This window comes from Phymastichus coffea, unplaced genomic scaffold, assembly GCF_024137745.1.
Source record: "Phymastichus coffea isolate CEN01 unplaced genomic scaffold, Cenicafe_Pcof_1.1 PCOF00115, whole genome shotgun sequence".
Taxonomy (NCBI): Eukaryota; Metazoa; Arthropoda; class Insecta; order Hymenoptera; family Eulophidae; genus Phymastichus; species Phymastichus coffea.
Genome location: NW_026706926.1, coordinates 13,377 through 31,279, shown reverse-complemented (window position 1 = coordinate 31,279; position 17,903 = coordinate 13,377). Strand labels below are relative to the sequence as shown.

The 17,903-nt window shown below is 38.3% G+C and overlaps 2 protein-coding genes across 5 annotated transcripts; one reads left to right on the top strand and one right to left on the bottom strand.

Annotated features, from left to right (window-relative positions):
* The first annotated feature begins 474 nt into the window (after window positions 1-474).
* Window positions 475-5,912, top strand: LOC131670765 (uncharacterized). Its single transcript, XM_058946663.1, has 9 exons — window positions 475-549; window positions 1,069-1,377; window positions 1,878-2,078; window positions 2,648-2,839; window positions 3,115-3,235; window positions 3,774-4,050; window positions 4,922-5,078; window positions 5,136-5,236; window positions 5,331-5,912. Exons 1-9 carry the CDS (start codon window positions 539-541, stop codon window positions 5,483-5,485), a joined length of 1,524 nt encoding a protein of 507 aa, XP_058802646.1. The 5' UTR covers window positions 475-538; the 3' UTR covers window positions 5,486-5,912.
* Window positions 5,913-5,971: 59 nt separating this feature from the next.
* LOC131670764 (huntingtin) lies at window positions 5,972-17,682 on the bottom strand. Of its 4 annotated transcripts, none has more exons than XM_058946660.1 (27): window positions 17,528-17,682; window positions 17,255-17,372; window positions 16,989-17,163; window positions 16,637-16,915; window positions 16,423-16,564; window positions 15,734-16,357; window positions 15,081-15,664; window positions 14,702-15,015; window positions 14,207-14,628; window positions 13,819-14,147; window positions 13,095-13,750; window positions 12,444-13,029; window positions 12,116-12,385; window positions 11,405-12,040; window positions 10,864-11,343; window positions 10,620-10,802; window positions 10,323-10,506; window positions 10,041-10,176; window positions 9,301-9,945; window positions 8,853-9,242; window positions 8,309-8,786; window positions 7,872-8,077; window positions 7,620-7,794; window positions 6,878-7,294; window positions 6,579-6,739; window positions 6,404-6,491; window positions 5,972-6,322 (listed from the first exon to the last, which is right to left on the bottom strand). In XM_058946660.1, exons 2-27 carry the CDS (start codon window positions 17,341-17,343, stop codon window positions 6,224-6,226), a joined length of 8,748 nt encoding a protein of 2,915 aa, XP_058802643.1. In that variant the 5' UTR covers window positions 17,344-17,372; window positions 17,528-17,682; the 3' UTR covers window positions 5,972-6,223. The 4 variants fall into 4 exon arrangements, with proteins under 4 accessions (XP_058802643.1, XP_058802644.1, XP_058802642.1 ...); XM_058946661.1 differs by having other exon boundaries at window positions 17,255-17,345; XM_058946659.1 differs by lacking the exon at window positions 17,528-17,682 and having other exon boundaries at window positions 17,255-17,379.
* Window positions 17,683-17,903: the final 221 nt, after the last annotated feature.

Below are 17,903 nucleotides of genomic sequence, written 5' to 3'. Positions count from 1 at the left end.
AATATGATCTTATTGTTTCGGTCAAATTTAATTTGCGTCAGCAACAACCTATCAAATCATTAATTCATGACATTAGTGTTCCAATCGATGAGAATCCAAATTGATCGCCATAAAAATATAGAAAGTTAACCATTATTCCATTTAGAACGTGAAAGTGCTTTGTTCCTATTGCAACGTTTTCACGCAAGTCGCATGAAAAAAAAACGTCCTTGGTGCTTAACGCTGCCCTGCGTAAAAGACTAACGAAGCGTATGAAAAATTAAAGCCAACAGTCATAAGAACGCGTGTAAATTATGCAAGCCCAAGAGAGATTTTTATCCGACGAGGTTGCTCGAGCTCAAGCTGCTCCAGGGCAAAGGGTCGGCGATGAGGGATTAGCATTACGAGCTGAAAGCTTCGTTGGATATTAATCGGCCGTCGCGGCGCATAACCGCCGTGATATTGTCGCGCCTAGCAGTTGTGGAAGCCTTTTTATCGGGGCTGTCGTTCCGCTGCTACTGCTATTCTCGGTGTGAAAAGCTCACGTGTGCACGAAGCTATGAGTACGAAGTACGTAGAGGAATTAATAGAACAATAGTGTTCTCGAGGAATTTTTATTTTGAAGGTGCTCCGCGAGCTTTTTTCTGCCGCTCGCATGATATCGCGCAAAGCTCTATTGCTCGAGAATTTTGACGAAATTTACCCTGCGGCCTCGCTAAAATTGCAAAATACATTGGCTGCTTTTCAAAGGCATCATTCTTTTTTAATTTTCCGACTGCTCCGCGGGACTGAAATTCTTGAAGAAAATTGTATCTTAACGTCAGGGCCGAGAAAGCGCATAAGAGCAAAAACAGAAACGATGAAAATTGTCTCTTGCCGGAAGGCTTAATTAACGTAGATCAACACGCGTGAACGCAACTTGCGACACTCCCGCGCTAATCCAGGCCGAGTCTCTTCATCGGCAAATATGACGGGTGGATAACACAAAGTGAAAGACGAGCGCGGCAGAGGGAGGACTGCGCAGTAATACATTGGGAGCGCGCGCGAGGAAAAGGCGAGCTTTCTCCGAGGCATAATTTCGAATTCAAGTCTCGCAGGGCAAACATCGACATGGAGCTTAAAGCCGGTGCTCGCTCCTAATTGGTCGATCAACAAAATGAAGCAGCGGCGCTCGGTGCACCGCGAGCTCTACGTGAGCGAATTGGCAGCGGCGGCGACGGGACGAATGAAACGTGTCCCAGATCCCGGCGTCTTGCAGTCACCGAGACCCCAAGCCATTGGCATGGACAAGATGTACACGAGCACGAGCGCAGGTAAATTTATCGTCGAGGCGCTCAACTCTGCCAGTTTACACGGGCTCAATCAAATTGTCGCGCCAAGGCGACATACGTGTGAGAGGTAAGCAAGGATTCGTTATATTCTCTTCTTTCGCGCCCATGAGAACGGAATACAGGCTAAACGAAGCTTCTCATCGGCGTTTTTCTACCGAGGATCAATCATTTCATTTAAATCGTTTTTTTTTATCTTCTATCTAGCCCTTCTTTTATCCGAAGCATACAAATTTATTTACGCTTATTTCTTGCGCGCAGAATTTTCGTGATGTACGAACAAAACTCTTTCGAATATCATCTGCTGTCATCGTTAATACTTCAATTGCAGTCTTAGACTTTCGTAGTTAAAAATTATATAATTGAGATGGTGCTTCATCAGTTGCAAAGAAAAATCGAAATAACTTCTTGCTCCCCGAGCCTTTCGACCAAGGTAATGCTATTATTCCACCACGTCCCAAGGGAAAAATTAGTCTCTGACCCCTCGTAAAAGTCGCACTCGCACGCATTCGACAAATTTTGAGACTATAAAATTTAACTTTAATATAATTTATCATATTTTACTCCAAGATTTCTGGTCATTTTCATCATTATCGGAGCTCTAGGTGCTCTTATTGCAATGTCCATGGATTCGTGGCGTCGATATAGTCACGAAGCGACGTTGGTTGTTCTCGACAACAACTTCCGTAAATTCGAAATTTCCAAGCCATCGATCACCATTTGCCCGATCAATATTATCGACGAAGACAAATTTCCTGAGGTTCTGAAAAGGTACATGACTGATACAAATTTCAAAGAAATGTATTCAAAATGTTGATGAGAATTCAAACTATGTCTGAATTTTACATTGTTCGGATACATCGTGTCAGCTGCGACATTCACTGTCACATAATTGATTGATACTTGCTTATGAATATTTTGCATGCTAATAAGTAGCCCGTACGGCATGAAAAAGAGCATAAACACTGCGTTAGAAAATTAAAACAGCTGTCAAATCCTTCATCGTAGCTCGCTACACACGAAATCACAAATTTCACGACAGCAGCATTTCTTCGCATAAAAGCACAATGAATAATGAAAGACTACTTTAAAACAAAATGTATACACATTTATTCTTTCATAAACACAAGCTTGCTCACAACGAGTTTCCTGAAAATTAAATTTATCGTAATTCGTCCATCCGCTTTACATCTCGCAACAGTATTGCAACTTTTTAATCGATCTTTACGTCTGTCTCTCTCTCTCTCTCTCACACACACACAATCGAGGTACAACGTAACCGACACACCAGATGTGCGCAACTTCATTCTAACGCTGGCGAATCTGACGTCGTATCGCAGTATCGTGGAACTGCCGATCGATGCGGATTTTACGGCTGTCCCAGCGGAACTCTGGCTGCAGCTGCTCGTGGAATTGCGTGGCAATGTCGAGGTCGAATCTCTTTACTCGGGCGAGCGGTACGACTGGGTCAGCACCGAACGCGGGTTGTGTATTATGCTTGCCTCCCCCATTTCACGGGATATTTCAGTATAGTGAGTGATTTTCTTTTCTTTTCCTTCTCGATATTTTTTTCTTGCGGAGATCGTAACAAGGCTTATAATAAGACATCTTTTCCGTTTGCGATTGAAATTAGCGTTTACGATTGTATAATCTGGACGCGCTGGAAGTTAACTTTTTCACGAAGATCTTTAACGGTAGCAGTGCATAGCATTTTTCCCGACGTAGATTAAAGATACGAAATGAGAAAAAATGCGATACCTGTATACCAACGTGAAAATAAATAATCAATAACTTTATCGCATTTCAGCAATTGGCTATCCAACAAAACTTCGAGCTCTCAACGAAAACAGAAAATTAAAAAATCATATTACAACATGAAAAATTTCGCAGCTACCGGCTCGATTACTTGTAAAACTCATGAATTTTGGGTGAGTTTCATTAGTTGCTCACATGTCATCGTACATTTAATATGAAAGGCGCATTTTCGCGTAAAGGCTTTCAACTCACAACGGGCGCGTTTCAAAAGTAGATTAAACTTCTTGATACCACGACGCGGTGGAACTTATTTGAATAAACTACAATTTTCCAATAATAAATCATTCACTTTGTTTGACACTTTCGAGAAGTTTTACCAATTCAGATCTTTGAGTACAGGCGTGAATACAAAAATTTGACGATAGTCTTGTCACGACTTCGTTCAGAATTCGAATAAATCATGCAAATAATTATTTATTATAAGGAATTTACTCTTAATCGAGTTGATCACGTGAGAGAAGAAAATGCTAACGGTAGGCTAATGTCATCATTCGGAAAATCAAAGAAGAAATAGTCTCTAAAAATATCTCTTTAAATATTAAATATCGCCTCGCCGAGCCCACGGAAAAGAATCAGAAATTCACCCGATCAGCAGTTTTGTAATTGCAGTGAGTACGAAGAAGAGTCGCTCAATATAATCCCTTAATATAGATGAGCGTGCATCATCCGGACACGGTGATAGATCACACAACAAGCGGCCTGATAATACGCGGGACCAGCTTGAATTCGCTGACGTTGGAGATCGTGGAAGTTTCGAGCTCGGCCAGTGCGGCTCGGTTGCCCGTGGGACATCGTAACTGTAAGCTACCGACAGATGGAGGACTTGACACGTGGCCTATTTACACCCAACGGATGTGCGAGCTCGAATGTAGATTTAAGCTCGCAATCAAGGTGTGCGGCTGCTTGCCTCATTTTGCTAAGCCTATGGGTGAGTTCCTATTTGTTTCCTTTCTTTGTGCCCAAGATACGACATTGAATTTATTCCGTACTTTTCCGTGACTGCAGAATGACATGGAGTTTAATGACAACTGCCTAGAAAATGAATGAGTATATATTAAAAATGTTGATAAATAAATTTGAAAAGGCGTTAAATAATACGCAAAAATGCCAAAAGGACCCCAATTTCCTCGGACAATTACGTCAAAAGTTAAAAATTAAGTCAAAAAACCAACGATCATGAATGCATTTGATAAATGAAAATATAACACCAATCCGCAGAGACTGAATTTTCTTTGACAAGTTGAATACCATAAATATAAATATCATCTCTCTCACTCTCTCTCTCTCTCTCCCTCTTTCTCTCTCTAAAAAAAAGAAAAAAGAAATAGCCGATAGATATTGTCAGCTATTATTTCCACTGCGCTCCATTGTTTTCGAGTGCGCAATTTCGCGCTCACTTCTGTCTTTTTGTTTTGAGTTACGAGCTTCCACTGTCTTTCGGTCAACTTCTTTCTCGGGAAAAATTTAATGCTCTGAAAGTTTTGTTGGCGCGCGACGAATTTCATCTTGTTTCAAAATAGGATTTGAGCGGTTTCACACAGGACGAAGTTACCCAGCTACACGGCTTTAAATGAAAAGCCCACGGAAAAGTGATATGCTTTGTCCTCCCCCCCCTCTCCCTCTCTCTCTCTCTCTCTTGTGGTGAATGTCAAGCTTATTGCGGGCATGCGGTTATTGTGAATTTGCTACCAAGTGATCTCTGGAATTTCGTGTTTAATCAATAGAACTCGAGTATATTTGTTTACACAAACTATTCTGCCTAAAAAAATAAGAATTATTTTACAAGAAATCATTGACAGAGGGTATCCCAACATGCAACGCTCGGCAGTTGGTATGTATCGCCAACCACGAGGAAGAAGTGGTACACCTAAAGGGCTCGAAGTTAAAGAGATGCGGTTGCCTATCGGATTGCAATGAAGCCATCTACGTTGACAAAGAATACACCTCGTTCAGATTGTAAGTCACTTAACAGCTACAAAAATTCTTTTTCAACTTTCTAACTAACTTTTACAGGAATGACGATTCGCCACCAGATGCAATAATCAATCTACATCTAGATTTCCCGCAGGTCAAGTACATCCGGGATGAATTGTTCAGCTTCTCTGACTTCTTGGGTGAGTATACTTGACGAAGAAAAAAACAAAAAGCTCTTCTTTTTCCGTAATGAAAGGCACTTTTTCTCGATTTTTTGTTGTGGAATATAATAAGCCTCGATTGGAGGAGCAGCTGGATTTTTCCTTGGCGCGAGCGTTCTATCAGTCTGCGAGATTCTCTACTTTGCCAGTCTGAGACTGTTGGTTTACCTGGTTGAGGAAAAACGCAAGGAGAACAAGATCAATGAGCTACTGCGAGGTTACAAGTAATCTTGCAGATTGCATCTTTAGATTCTATTTTTTCTCTTCTTATGACGCCGCCGTGGTTGATGTGAAATTAATTAAAGTATTTATAGTAATAGTATTCATAGTCTTCGACTGCGATTCAAATGAATTTGAAATAAGAAGAAAAACATGACGAGAGAGTAGAGTGTTTCTCACTGAAATTCCTCTCTCGAGTTTTCCGCTGAAAAATCTTCAACTAGAAACTCTCTTCGCGAGAACGAAAGAAGCGATAAGCAACCTACAAGCAAAGTAGATTTATATTTCAACAAGCCGGAGGAACTTTAACTTCCGTGTAGTTTATAGCACCGAGTGAAAGTGTCAAGCTTAAATTCATCAATTGAATGTTCTTTTTGCCGATGAAAAAAACCTGTGCATTATGCGCGATAAATGTTGTGAAAACTTATAGAGATTAATAAAAAGAAATATTTACAAAATAGGATATTTATTAGTATTTTCTTTGAGTAACCGTTAGACAGTATTTGCATATACAATTATTCAACGTAGTACAGTAATACATATAGACGATATATACTGTATATATGTATAGTAATACATATATACAATAATACATATATACATCCACTTCCAAACAGACCTCTTTTAACAAATATACAGTCGTATAACTTTTTTTCGGTATAAGCCGGGCTGCAGAAGCAATCTAGGGGGGATGGTCGAGGTGGATGTATCTATATCTATATAAACGAGGGCGTAAAAAGAGGCTCTTCAAAAGGATGCGAGGATGTCTGCAAATGGAGTTCCGGGAGTCTTTGCTGCATCCTCGAACGTTTTAATGAAAGTCTCTTTTTGGGACTCGTTGGTCAGCTGCGAGAGAAGCATAAAATTATATATAAATCTCGAAGTAGCTACTTCTTAATGAGACGAAAGCTTCTTTTTTCTACCAACCTCCGAGTAAAAATCTGAAGCCGCGAGACACAGGATTTTTTTATCCTCGTTTTCGTACTTTCCAATTCTCGACTGCACATGTGGAAATCTAAATTAAGTATCGAAGCTAAGGATTAATTGTTTTGTATTCTGGAACAAAAACTCGTTACTATTTGTAATTACAAAAAAAGGATACAAAGCGCGGAGCCAAGGATTTGTTGATGTGCTTATGAAAAAACAGGAGAGGCACCAAGTAGACATTATAAGTGGTAAGCTTTGAATGAAGTTTTGAATGCTGAAAACTACCCAAGTTTGTAATAATCCCAGCTGAGTGCTATTGCACGCTCGTTCACAGACCTGCATAATTAATACAATTTAACTCATTTTCAAGTGCTTACTCTTGCTTCATACTATATGTAAATATTTTCTAGTTATCATAACTTCAAATCAAATAAAAAGTAATGAGAAATAAAAATTATTTTTAATAAAACTGGCCTTGAAAACAACAGCAGACATCAATCTAGGATGAGGTTGCTGCGGCGATAAAAATTCTCCGATGACTTTCGTAAGAATCTCTAACGGTGGGAAAAAATCAATCAACACCTCCGACAATACAGCACATAGAATCTCCACCTCTACAGCATAACCCTTTTTGATTTTATCAAAGATCGCCGATGATCTCTCGATCGATCTGACCAGTATTTCCGGTTCGATATCAGGCAACTGAGATTCATCGTCGGGTGGGCGATTAAATTTATCGGCTGTATCGGTGTACATACAGGTGAGGAAAAGCTGCAATGCAGGCAAGGACAGCGTGGGATTCGTTTGTCGAAGACGCTCGATTGAGATCTTAACCACTTGTTCGGAAACTTTTCCAATTACACTCTTGGTTGCCACCAAACGCTCCAAACCCTATGCAAGATTCCAGTATAAAACTTAAGTATATTTAGACATTTTCAAGACACTCTGAGACAAAAGCAATACGTATTACGCGACTTTTGGAACGAAAGACAAGTTTCGCAACCTCGTTTACACTCTCCGACAAAGTTTCATACGGTTACCTTATGAAAGGTAAGTTTTTCGTGAGTCGATTGAATTTTGAGTACATCATCAATATTAATGGTCTGCGAAAGTTTGACACGCTAGCTAGATATCAAAGATCGCGTTAAATATTAAATTTTATTTAAAAAAATCATAGTTGTCTTGGTACGTATTTTGCATGAGAAAATTTAAATACCTGAAGTAGCATACGATGAAGCGAAGTTGAAATATTTTGTGAAGAAACGAGTGACATTATCAACTCTAATACTGCGGGAGCCTCGACATCCGGTGGTGAACCTTCAGCATGCTCGAGTAAAAAAAACACAAGAGACCATAAGACACATTGATGCTCTTCGCTTTGACTCGACACTCTAGGAAAGTCAACGAGATAAATTAAGCAACAAAGGTAATTTAAGTTTGGAAACTCTCGTAATAACAACAAACGAACTTCGTTGAATCTTGAACGTCGATATGACGTTGTATATATTCAATGACCAACGGGTGTACGGCGCTCATGGTTTCCTCGCAGTTCGCCAAAACTGCACTTTGCAATAAATACAAAATACCGTGCAACGTGGCTATTCGCATCGACAGTGAACCGCACTTCAAACTTCCGTCGATTAAACGTTTCACTTTGTCCATGGTTTCCGCATCCTGTAAACACAGTATAGTTTGCAATGTTAATTCTGTTAAGTGAAGAGACATTAAGTATAATCTAAAATAATGATGACAACAGTTGAGTTCGATTATTTTTTGTATTTTTTCGAGTGTTAGAGCTCTATATTAAAGTAAAAAATGAAATTCGGAAAAAATATAAAAGTGCACTTGAATGAAAAAAAAAATTTTCTTTTGATTAAACGAAATAATGCAAACAATCGTCCTTACCAAAGGAGTAAGAACAGCAGATGTCTTGCAAATAGAAACAATTAAATGTCTCCTCAGTATTTCGTCCTCGACCTGATGATTCTTCCACAATTCCATACACGACTCTAGCATCCACTGAAACTGTGATCTTTCGACAAACAGTTCCGAGACGAGTAATAACGAACGCACAATTTCGTAAAGTAATCTGAGCGATAACTTGTTCCCGGGACTTAACCACGAGGCATATAATTCCAATAAAAATCTCACGCATGAGTTGACATCGAGAGACGATGCAGCTAAAGCTTCGTCTCTTCGCTTCTTCAACGCCAAAGTTGACGAGCTTAGTTTATCCTCGTGCAAAGAACACTGAGACCAAAGATACGAGATCGATAGTTGTTCGTAGCAGTGGTGGTGCGAATCGACGGTACGAGGCTCGAGATTACCGCGTTGAAAAATGTGCTCTAACTGTGGCATTCCTGAGTCCGTTGTCGCGATCTCACTAAACGATGCAAAAAGAAGCAACGTGAATTCGAAAATTAATAGTTAAATAGTCGCGTAAATGTACCTGTTTTCATATTTCCACAGCAGCAAATTCTGTACGTAAAGCAACCTCTTCGTACTCTTTTTAGCCAACGACAGCTGAGGATCACGAGGATGATGTATAGACGTGCCATTATTCGGGTTACCGGGACAAGGAAGAATAAGGGTTTGCATCAACAGTTGAGTAATAGCTTGAACCGCCAAACTTGCAGTATGACTGAGATTATTGGCGACGTCCGAGTCCGTTTCGCCTTGCATTTGTGAGACGTTCAGCACGCCTAGCAGTACCATCCAGATCTCTTCGAATTGTTGTCGCGAACTCCAACCGAGTAAGGACACGCGATATATAAATTCCTCGAGTACGTCCAATTCGGGAATGTAATTGGGCTCCGATAAAAATAGAGTGAAGTGGCATCTGAGGAGAACATGAATATTATTTCGAATCGAGAGAGAAAATGTTTAGAAAAACTTACTTTGTCGGGCCGGATCCAACGATGTTGCATCCGTGCTTCCATAGCAAGGGTGGTGTGAGCACGAATGAATTGACCAACGGATGCCTAGCTACGCTAATAATCAAACTCTTCAACAGCTTTTCGAAATACTCGGGAATATTATCTTCCTTTTCCATTCCTTGTCTTGTCTCGAGCCAACAGACTAATCTTGCCATCCTCAGACACGTAACACCGAACTTTCGCGTGTTCTCATCTGCCATCGTCTCCTTTAATCCACTGCATTCCACTAACGCATCGTCCTTGCGATTGTCCGCAAAATATTGAATGATTTCCGTAAGTGCCGCAGCAGCCGAGCATATCCAAGTATTGTTATTACCAAATACTCGACTTATCGACGTGTCGCTGAAAATTACGCTGGCGCACTTGAGGACAAGCTCGAGCTCGCGAGGACTGACACTGGCGTTGATAACAAGGTTGTGAGCGGTCTCGAGGCACAGCAGGCCAAAGTTCGCAAGGGTTTCCTCATGGTCGGTCTCCACCACTTTCAAGTGCTTCGCTTGAGAGTTCAGGTATGCTGTTACCGATGGCACGAGCGAGAAGAGTCTTTCACGAAATGCATTGCTCGAGAGCTGATCAGTCAAGTTTTTCCAGTACGGACTTTCGGTCCTATGTAGTTTTTTTTTTCTTTTTTTAATCAAAGTTTCTCTGTTTTGAAAGTTCAAATTGAGTTTTTCATGTGATATTAAAAAGAGATACGTTACTTTGTTTGCTGGCGATGCGTAATGTTTGTCGTATTAGTTACACGGAGATTATGTAGGATTTCACAAACTCGTTGGGCTATGTGATGCTTCGTTGCCGTGTATAGAATACTTTCCGTTGCCGTAGAGTCGTTGAGCTCTAATGAAAAAAAATGAAGTTACGCGGCTGATTGAAAACTGACTTTTATCACTTTTTTTCTACAACATTAACTCTTTCGAAGAAAAGTCTTATGTAAGTGTAAAACACTTTTAAAAACCGCATGAAAAAGGAAAACTTTATCTTACCAGCTTCTTGAACTGCTTGTGCAGTTAATCGAGCGCCAATTATCACGCATTCACGCAGCAGCTTCACGTTGAAATCTTTCGTCGAGAAGACGTCGAGGCACTCGTTCAAGCTCAAGTGGCTCAAAAGCCATGCTGATTCAAAGCAACTGTAACCCACGTATGATTGGCAGCATCGTGATTTTACCTTTGAAATTTTTATTTTTATTTGACATTGTCAAGCTGTTCTATTGAATGAATTTTTGTGTAGTGATAAAAGACTACACAGTGTAGTTGAGAAAAAGAAATTAAAAATAATACCTGCAATAAAAACCAACTACGATCAAGTGTAATAGCTTTAATCTCTTTTGGATCGAATGAATTCGAATAATCTAACCGCAAAGGTTCCAATTGATAATGATTGGTCGCCAACTTGTTCAACAAGGCAACCAACGCCTCATGTTTTTTAATCAGTCCATCTTTTCTTAACTCTTTCATCATCCCCTACACGTATAAAATAATTTACCTCTCGTATTCTTTCTATAAAACTAAAAAAAACACTTACCTCAAAGGCTTCCCTCGTCATTTGCATCAATGCTTCATTCTTTCCAAGTGCAAGCAGCACTTCAACTCTTCTACTAGCAATCTTAGCAGCCATCCTTGACAACACCAAATACTTGGATTTCAACAATTTCGGTACTAACGTCAACAGTAATAGTCCAGACTGACTCTGATGCGCGCCTTCGAGGCACTGTAATAGTCTTTTAACGAAAGACGGTCGACCGTTACACGAACACTTATCACCGACAGCGCGTAAAAACAAACCACTGGCTCCTGCATCTCGATGCACAGCTACGGTAAGCAATTCGCGAACTGGAGATTCATCCGCTAAACTTATCATCGTCTTTACGTGGTGGTTGAGTAACCAGCCAAGTCGCGCAGAATCACTCGTTGCGTTCTCGCAAACGTAATCACAAAATAGAATAATTGATGCTCGTCGTTGGATTTCGGTGTTTAACGATAGAAGCGGTAGCTTATGCAATTGCTGAAAGAATATCAGTTATTAATAATCCACGAAAAAGTCGACAGAGACTTTCAAAATTTACCTGTGCGGATCCAATAGCTCTGGACCAAAAGCTCATGTCGTTAAATTCAAGAATCATCAGCAAATAAGTCCATTGACAAGTTAGTACTGGACAGTTAGCACCAATTTCCATCATTGCCTCATTCAAAATGTTCAAATGTAACTTTTCATTTAAAGGAATATCGTGTCCTTGTATAAGCTGCATACTTGCGTTGGCCAATTTACAGTGACTGCCAGTTTCAAACATGTAAATACACAGTTGCAAAAGTAAAGCAAACTGTTGTATTAGGTACTCGATATCACGATTACTCGTAGAATCATTAAATAATTTAGAATTAGCACCCTGATAAAGTTCCGTAAGCACCGAGCTCATAGCTCCAATAACTCTGAATATAAATCTCGAAAATATCCTCTCAGGTGGCATAGTGAAAGACTCTAAAATTCCGGATACATTTAAGGGATCTCCGCTGATTGGCCGGCTAGAATCTGGTATCAAGAGTATTTCCGGTAAATCGATTATTGAAGCTGTTACGTCTGATAACCTTGCCAACATAACTTCTTCCTTCGCGTATGAAATTATCGACAGTATCATGACGTTCACTATGCCTATCCAACGTTTGAAATCGAAAATTGTTTTGCTCGTCAAAAAAATATAATGCTACGAAAAAAATGAATTATTCTTTTTATAAATTACAAATTCATTGAATAGTTTATTGTGTTGAAGTGTCTTTACCGGTAGCAAACTATTCCCTACACTCGGCGGGGTCATAAATAATACTTTCAGAAGTGGATCAATAGGTCGAAATACCGTTGGCGAAACTGATGATAATAATTTGACGAGGGCAAAGTGAGCCTGTTTTGACTCAAGCCTCAGCTTTCGAGACGATAGCAATGGGAGGACAGTGTCTATAGTCTGTCTCGACCACTTTCTCCATTTCTCTTCGCCATTGCCATCGTTGCTGAGCCTTGATTCCGTTAAGCATCTTGCGATTAGATCGATTATCTGCAATCGATAATTTTATTTTAACGGCTTTAAAAAAATAGGAGAATTTTTTGATTACCTGTGGATATTCAGCCAATCTCAACATCATAGATATCAATACCTCCCTCGTAGTCTCAAGCTCCTTTTCCTCGTTAATATTCGACGACGGATTTCGTGCTAAGAACATCTCTTCGACAACCGGCACCAAAGCAGGAATGCAGTGTGATAATGGTGGTCTTCCACTTGCCATCAAACCATCGCACAATTGTATAATCTTAGGCACGCCAATTATGAGTTTCGAGTGATACTTCTCGTACGATAATCGTACCAAAAAGTCAAAGATTTTCGGCAGCAACATTTCCGTTTGTGATATGTGTCCTTCTTCAATAAATTCGAATTGCTTCATCACGAAACCAATGAAGATCTTGTCAGAGTCCATTAGACAGTAGTTTATATGCAGCTGAACAAGTTGACTTAATAGCATTAATACTTGGCATTGCAGGGGGATCGAATTCGAAATCGTATACTGAATGAGTGACTTAATAACTAGGGGCTCGAAGAGACGAATGAAAGAACTAACGGAATTCTGATCGGAATTTCGTCGAAGAATCTTGAGAATCGATGAAGAGTTATGCTCTTCCTTTCGATGCAATGCGGCAACAGGTCTGGAATCAATTTGATGATTATTAATTTTATATTCAATAATTTAATTTAAAAAAGAAAAGCATACCTATGGCTTGAGTCAGGGTCGTTACCACCTCTACAATTACTACCAATTCTCTTGATCCTCTCACTGATAAGCTTAGCTGGCCTCTGGAAGCATTGTTCATAAAATCCCTTCTCCACCTCAACATTTCCCTCGTCTACTGCAGCCTCTTTTTTTTCTTGTTTGCATTGCACCTCGTAAATTTCTTGCCACCTAACAATCAAATTAGTTCCGAACAAGCACTTGAGCAACTGCCTAACACACTGAATAGTCATTGTACTCGATAATAAAACTGTCGACTGCAAATAATGCAACAACTCCTCGGCTAATCTGCCCCCTTCATTGACCGTCGCAACTTCGAAAATCTGCGACAGTACTTGAAGAACAGTATTGAGAAGACCGAGATATAATTCACTTGCTTCTTGATCGAGTGTCGTTTGATAATTCGAGTGAGCTGCTTTCAGTAACTCATACAAGCGTAGATAGTGTGAATGGTTGGTAATAGAGCCTAAAGGATCTTTACCGAGGAAACGAAATGATAGTCGGTGATGTTCTGAAGATTTCTCTGGATTGGAAGTTTTTGATTTAGAGGATATGTCTGGGAGGAGCTTGCGCTTTGGTGAAAGTGATTGAGCTGTTGAGAGGGACGGCAAGGAAGACTTTGATACTGGTTGAATCGGCTGGAATTTAACACGAATCAATTAATTATTAATTGAACCAACCATGTGGTTGTTTTAAATCAACTTACTGAAGGTAAATCTTCGACGACATGATGGAAAATATTCAACACTCTCATCAAGTGCATCAATAGCTGCTCCATGTTTTTTGAACTTTGCTTGTCCTTGAAAAACATCCAGTACTTAAAGTCACTCGCAGATTCAGCTTCATTCTTGTTATATTGAGAATTCTCTTTCGGTCGAGCGTGACTGCAAGCAATCCCTGACGCTAAATTACCAGCCAAAAGTAGTAAATGTCGATGCATAGAGAGATCATGACTAAGCTGCGATGATGTAAGCATAATTATCGATTGTGAAAATAGACTATTGGATATTGAAGATAAAATTTCGTTGGTGAATCCTAGAACATTTTCATTCAGTATAGTTGAGAAAAAAAGAGTCAATTTTAAATGTACTCACTAGGACAAATATCTGCAGCCTCGCTTCTTGATACTTTTTTCGTCGTTTTTCTAACATCTCGCTTGCCAGCTAGTACCACATAATCCCAAGCTTTGGCATAAACACTCGTCGCGTAAGTCTCGCTTAATAAACTCAACGTCTCACAACAGCCATAAGCTAAGTACTTTGACGAAAACACAAGTAATCTGTCAGCTAGCAAACCCAGTATTCTTGACAACGCCTCTTCATGAGAATTACGTTTTGGTGGTTGAAACAAAGCATCATATGGTTTTGTTAAGCTACTAATTAACAACTTGTGCTCGGTATAGGTCGACGTTGTTGGAGACTCGAGCATCGCAGCTAAATGATAGTCTGCGTAGTAACTTGCTTTGCGGGTTACCGAATCCTCATAGGGGCTCTCATAGTATAACGATGGGATTATTCTAAAAATGGTCAATTGTAAAAAAACAAATTGACTAGTGTTTCATTTATAGAAAAATTAGAAAAATTACTCACTTCACAATAGCAGTACCAGCTGCTTTTCGCACCCGTTGATCTTGATCGCTAAGCAACCTCAATAAAACATTAATAATACTTTCTTGAAATTTGATATCGCCAGTCACATATTCTATCGTTGTGTAAGGTAGATCACTAAGAATTTCTGTTAACTTAATTTTGACAAGAAAATACGGATTCTGTACGAGACACGGTAGCACGTTTAAAATAACAATTGCGTACTCGCTTTTGTTAGATTCCAAGAGACTTGGTAAAAATACACCAAGGGATGTTAGAGTCTGACGGCAGGTAGTTGCAGATTCGTCTTCAAGACCCTGAAAAATTGAATTCATAATATATTGGTTTTTCGACATTTATAAAAAAATTGAGATAACAATACCTTTAATATTAATTTAATGAGATTCCCCATCGTAACGCAATGTTTTTCATTATCTTCTTCAAAATACCTTTTATTGCACACTAGCATGCCTTGCAAAAAATAACCAATCATCATCGACAAATTTCCCCTGATTTGTGGATCCGAGTGGTCAGCAAATAATAAGATGTCAGAAATCATTTGAATTTCTTCGTTTTTACTTGGCGAATTCGACAGAGTCTCCAAAAAAATATCCGGATGAAACTTTAAAATATTACCCAAACATGTCAGCGCCAAGGACTTTACACTCACACGACATAATTTATCGGAAATAAGTTGGTTTGGAGTGCCTGTGAGTAGAAATGAAGAAACTAAAAGACGACTGCAATATCGAAGTACAGGGGCATTGTCAGTGAAACCACCGATAGCCAAATCACGTTGCATCATGAATTGATCTAACGAGAATTCGTGTGTTGACATTACAGACATTGTGGTCTCGTCGAGTTCCTCTTTTTTTAGATCTAGATATAGAGATAAGCTCGTGTCTATTGGTTTTTCGAATCTATCAACGTCGCTACTTGCATTACTTTCTACCTCGATATCTTCGTCTGCAAACAAGAAACATACTTATCGATTTTGAAATTGATTTCAAATTGATGATAGAAACTGAATATTACTTTCGATAGATCCGATTATAAGACCGCTGTAATCTTCCAAATCTTTGGTATCGATAATTTGACTAGAATCTGATTCAAGAGTCTGATTCTGATCTACTCTACTTGATATTTTATGTGTTACTGGCACCACATCTGGAATATCAGTCATCCATTTCTCTACTTTAGGAGCTATCTCTGGAATGTCCATTATATCAGATTCAAGAAGACTACTCGAAGATTCCAAATTATCCTCGGACGCAACAGTGTTTGACAGACTTATTCTACTTGGCCATTTTTTTCCTCTCTCCTTCAATTTATTTACACGCTGTGTTATGCCCTCCTTTGAAAGCAGAGATGCTATAACATTTTTAGGTGGATTTTGTAGCAGCTGAATTAGAGTCTCCAGAGCTGCATTTATCACATTATGATTTGTATAGAATTTGGCATAGAATAAACAAAGTTCATATATACAAATGTAATGATTAAGTATATGATCTTCATTAAAATCTTGATAAAAATCTGAATTAGCATCAATACTAGGTAATAATAATCTCAAACATGCAAAAACACCAAACACTGTATTTACATGATCATTTTTTCCTTCATTTTCATCGGTTTCTTCATCAACAAATCGAGACAACATATCTAAAATAAAATAAAAATTGTTTAATATTAATATTCCTTTTATTATGCTACTTCCTTATTATTACCTAGTAATTGTTCTATTACAAAATTTATAAAGAAATAGGGTCTGCGGGAGCTTAAACAAGTTGTTAAAATCATATTTGCTGATGCTCTTCTTAAAACAGCTTCATTTGATGTAACATTTTGAAAGAAAGCTTTCAATAATATCTGTTGAAAAGTAACAATATTTTTAATTGTGAAATTCATTTTCATTCATTTGTCTAAAAAACTACTACTCACTTGTATATCTTTATCAGGAATATAGTGGCCTAATGTTTTCAGTATTAATGGTAATGATTGTGAAAGAGTTTCTATAAGTATGTCTTCTTTACGTTTAGCTATTTCTAAAATGCATGGAGTCAATTGAGAAGCAAACACTTTAGCTTTAACAGGCCTGATCATATGGCTAAGCAGTCCAAATCTCCATAATGCTGCTTTTAAACAACGAGCTGCTCCATTCCTTTTGATTTCACGGTACAACTCAAATTGTACTTTCAATACATAACTGTCAGATACAGCCTAGAAATCAATAAAAAGTTAATACAAATTAATTTTATACATCTTAAGTGAATATAAAATTTATAAAATTTACTCTGATTATTTTATTTAGGCACTCATCTGCAACAGTTCTCACATCTGAATCACTATCATCACACAAACACAAAAGAGTTTCAATAGAAAGATTTAATACTTGAGGTGCAGTTTTCACAGTTGATAATGAAACTCCACTTGTTAAAACCAGGCAATTGGATATTTTTTCTTTTTTCCTATAGATTATATATAAATACAATTATAAAACATATTATACAATTATAAATCTTTATATAAACAATAACAAACAATATGGTTAATATTTACTTCGTGTCATGGTCAGGTGTCAATTGTTCATTAAGTTGTAAACTTCTTAAATTTTCCACAGCCTTTGCAATTAAACCAAATGTAGCCATTTCTATGACAATGCAAGTAATTTATTTGTCTGAAAATCTAATCACAATTAAAAATACCTACTCCAATCAATAACAGTTCATTAAGTATTCAATTTTAATACAAGATAATTTATTGATTTAAAAGTTCAACTTTTCACAATTATAGTAATTGAAAAAATTTTAAAATGATTAAGAGAGTATTTACCTATTAATCAACAAATTTACAGTAGTCTGGAATATTTTTATAGTCAATTAAATTTATAAGCTGTGCTAATTTGAACGTTTGCTAATTACGAATACAAATAAACACATTAATTTTTTTCAACACTGGACCTATTATTTATTGTCATTTCTTAGAACAAAAACACTTATTTGATAAACAGAAACTGGAATGCATGCATAGCAGGTGTCGCGACGTGTTAAAAAAAGCAGATGGCAGCAAGAATCAACTGTACGAGTAGTGTTAGATTATAGGTTATACAAATTACAATGTATCTGCCTATATACAGTTATAATTATCCGAATATCGTGAAGGTTAGTGTTAGGTTAGGGCTTACGCGCGTCTGATGCTTCGTCTCAGG

Coding starts and splice junctions, on each gene's coding strand:
- LOC131670765 (XM_058946663.1), top strand. Junction 2,079..2,647: donor TTTCCTGAGGTTCTGAAAAG/GTACATGACTGA, acceptor GTCGTATCGCAG/TATCGTGGAACTGCCGATCG. Junction 5,237..5,330: donor CAGCTTCTCTGACTTCTTGG/GTGAGTATACTT, acceptor GAATATAATAAG/CCTCGATTGGAGGAGCAGCT.
- LOC131670764 (XM_058946660.1), bottom strand. CDS start 17,343: ATGGCTACATTTGGTTTAATTGCAAAGGCTGTGGAAAATTTAAGAAGT. Junction 10,507..10,619: donor GTAGTTGGTTTTTATTGCAG/GTATTATTTTTA, acceptor AAAATTTCAAAG/GTAAAATCACGATGCTGCCA. Junction 6,492..6,578: donor AATCCTTGGCTCCGCGCTTT/GTATCCTTTTTT, acceptor TACTTAATTTAG/ATTTCCACATGTGCAGTCGA.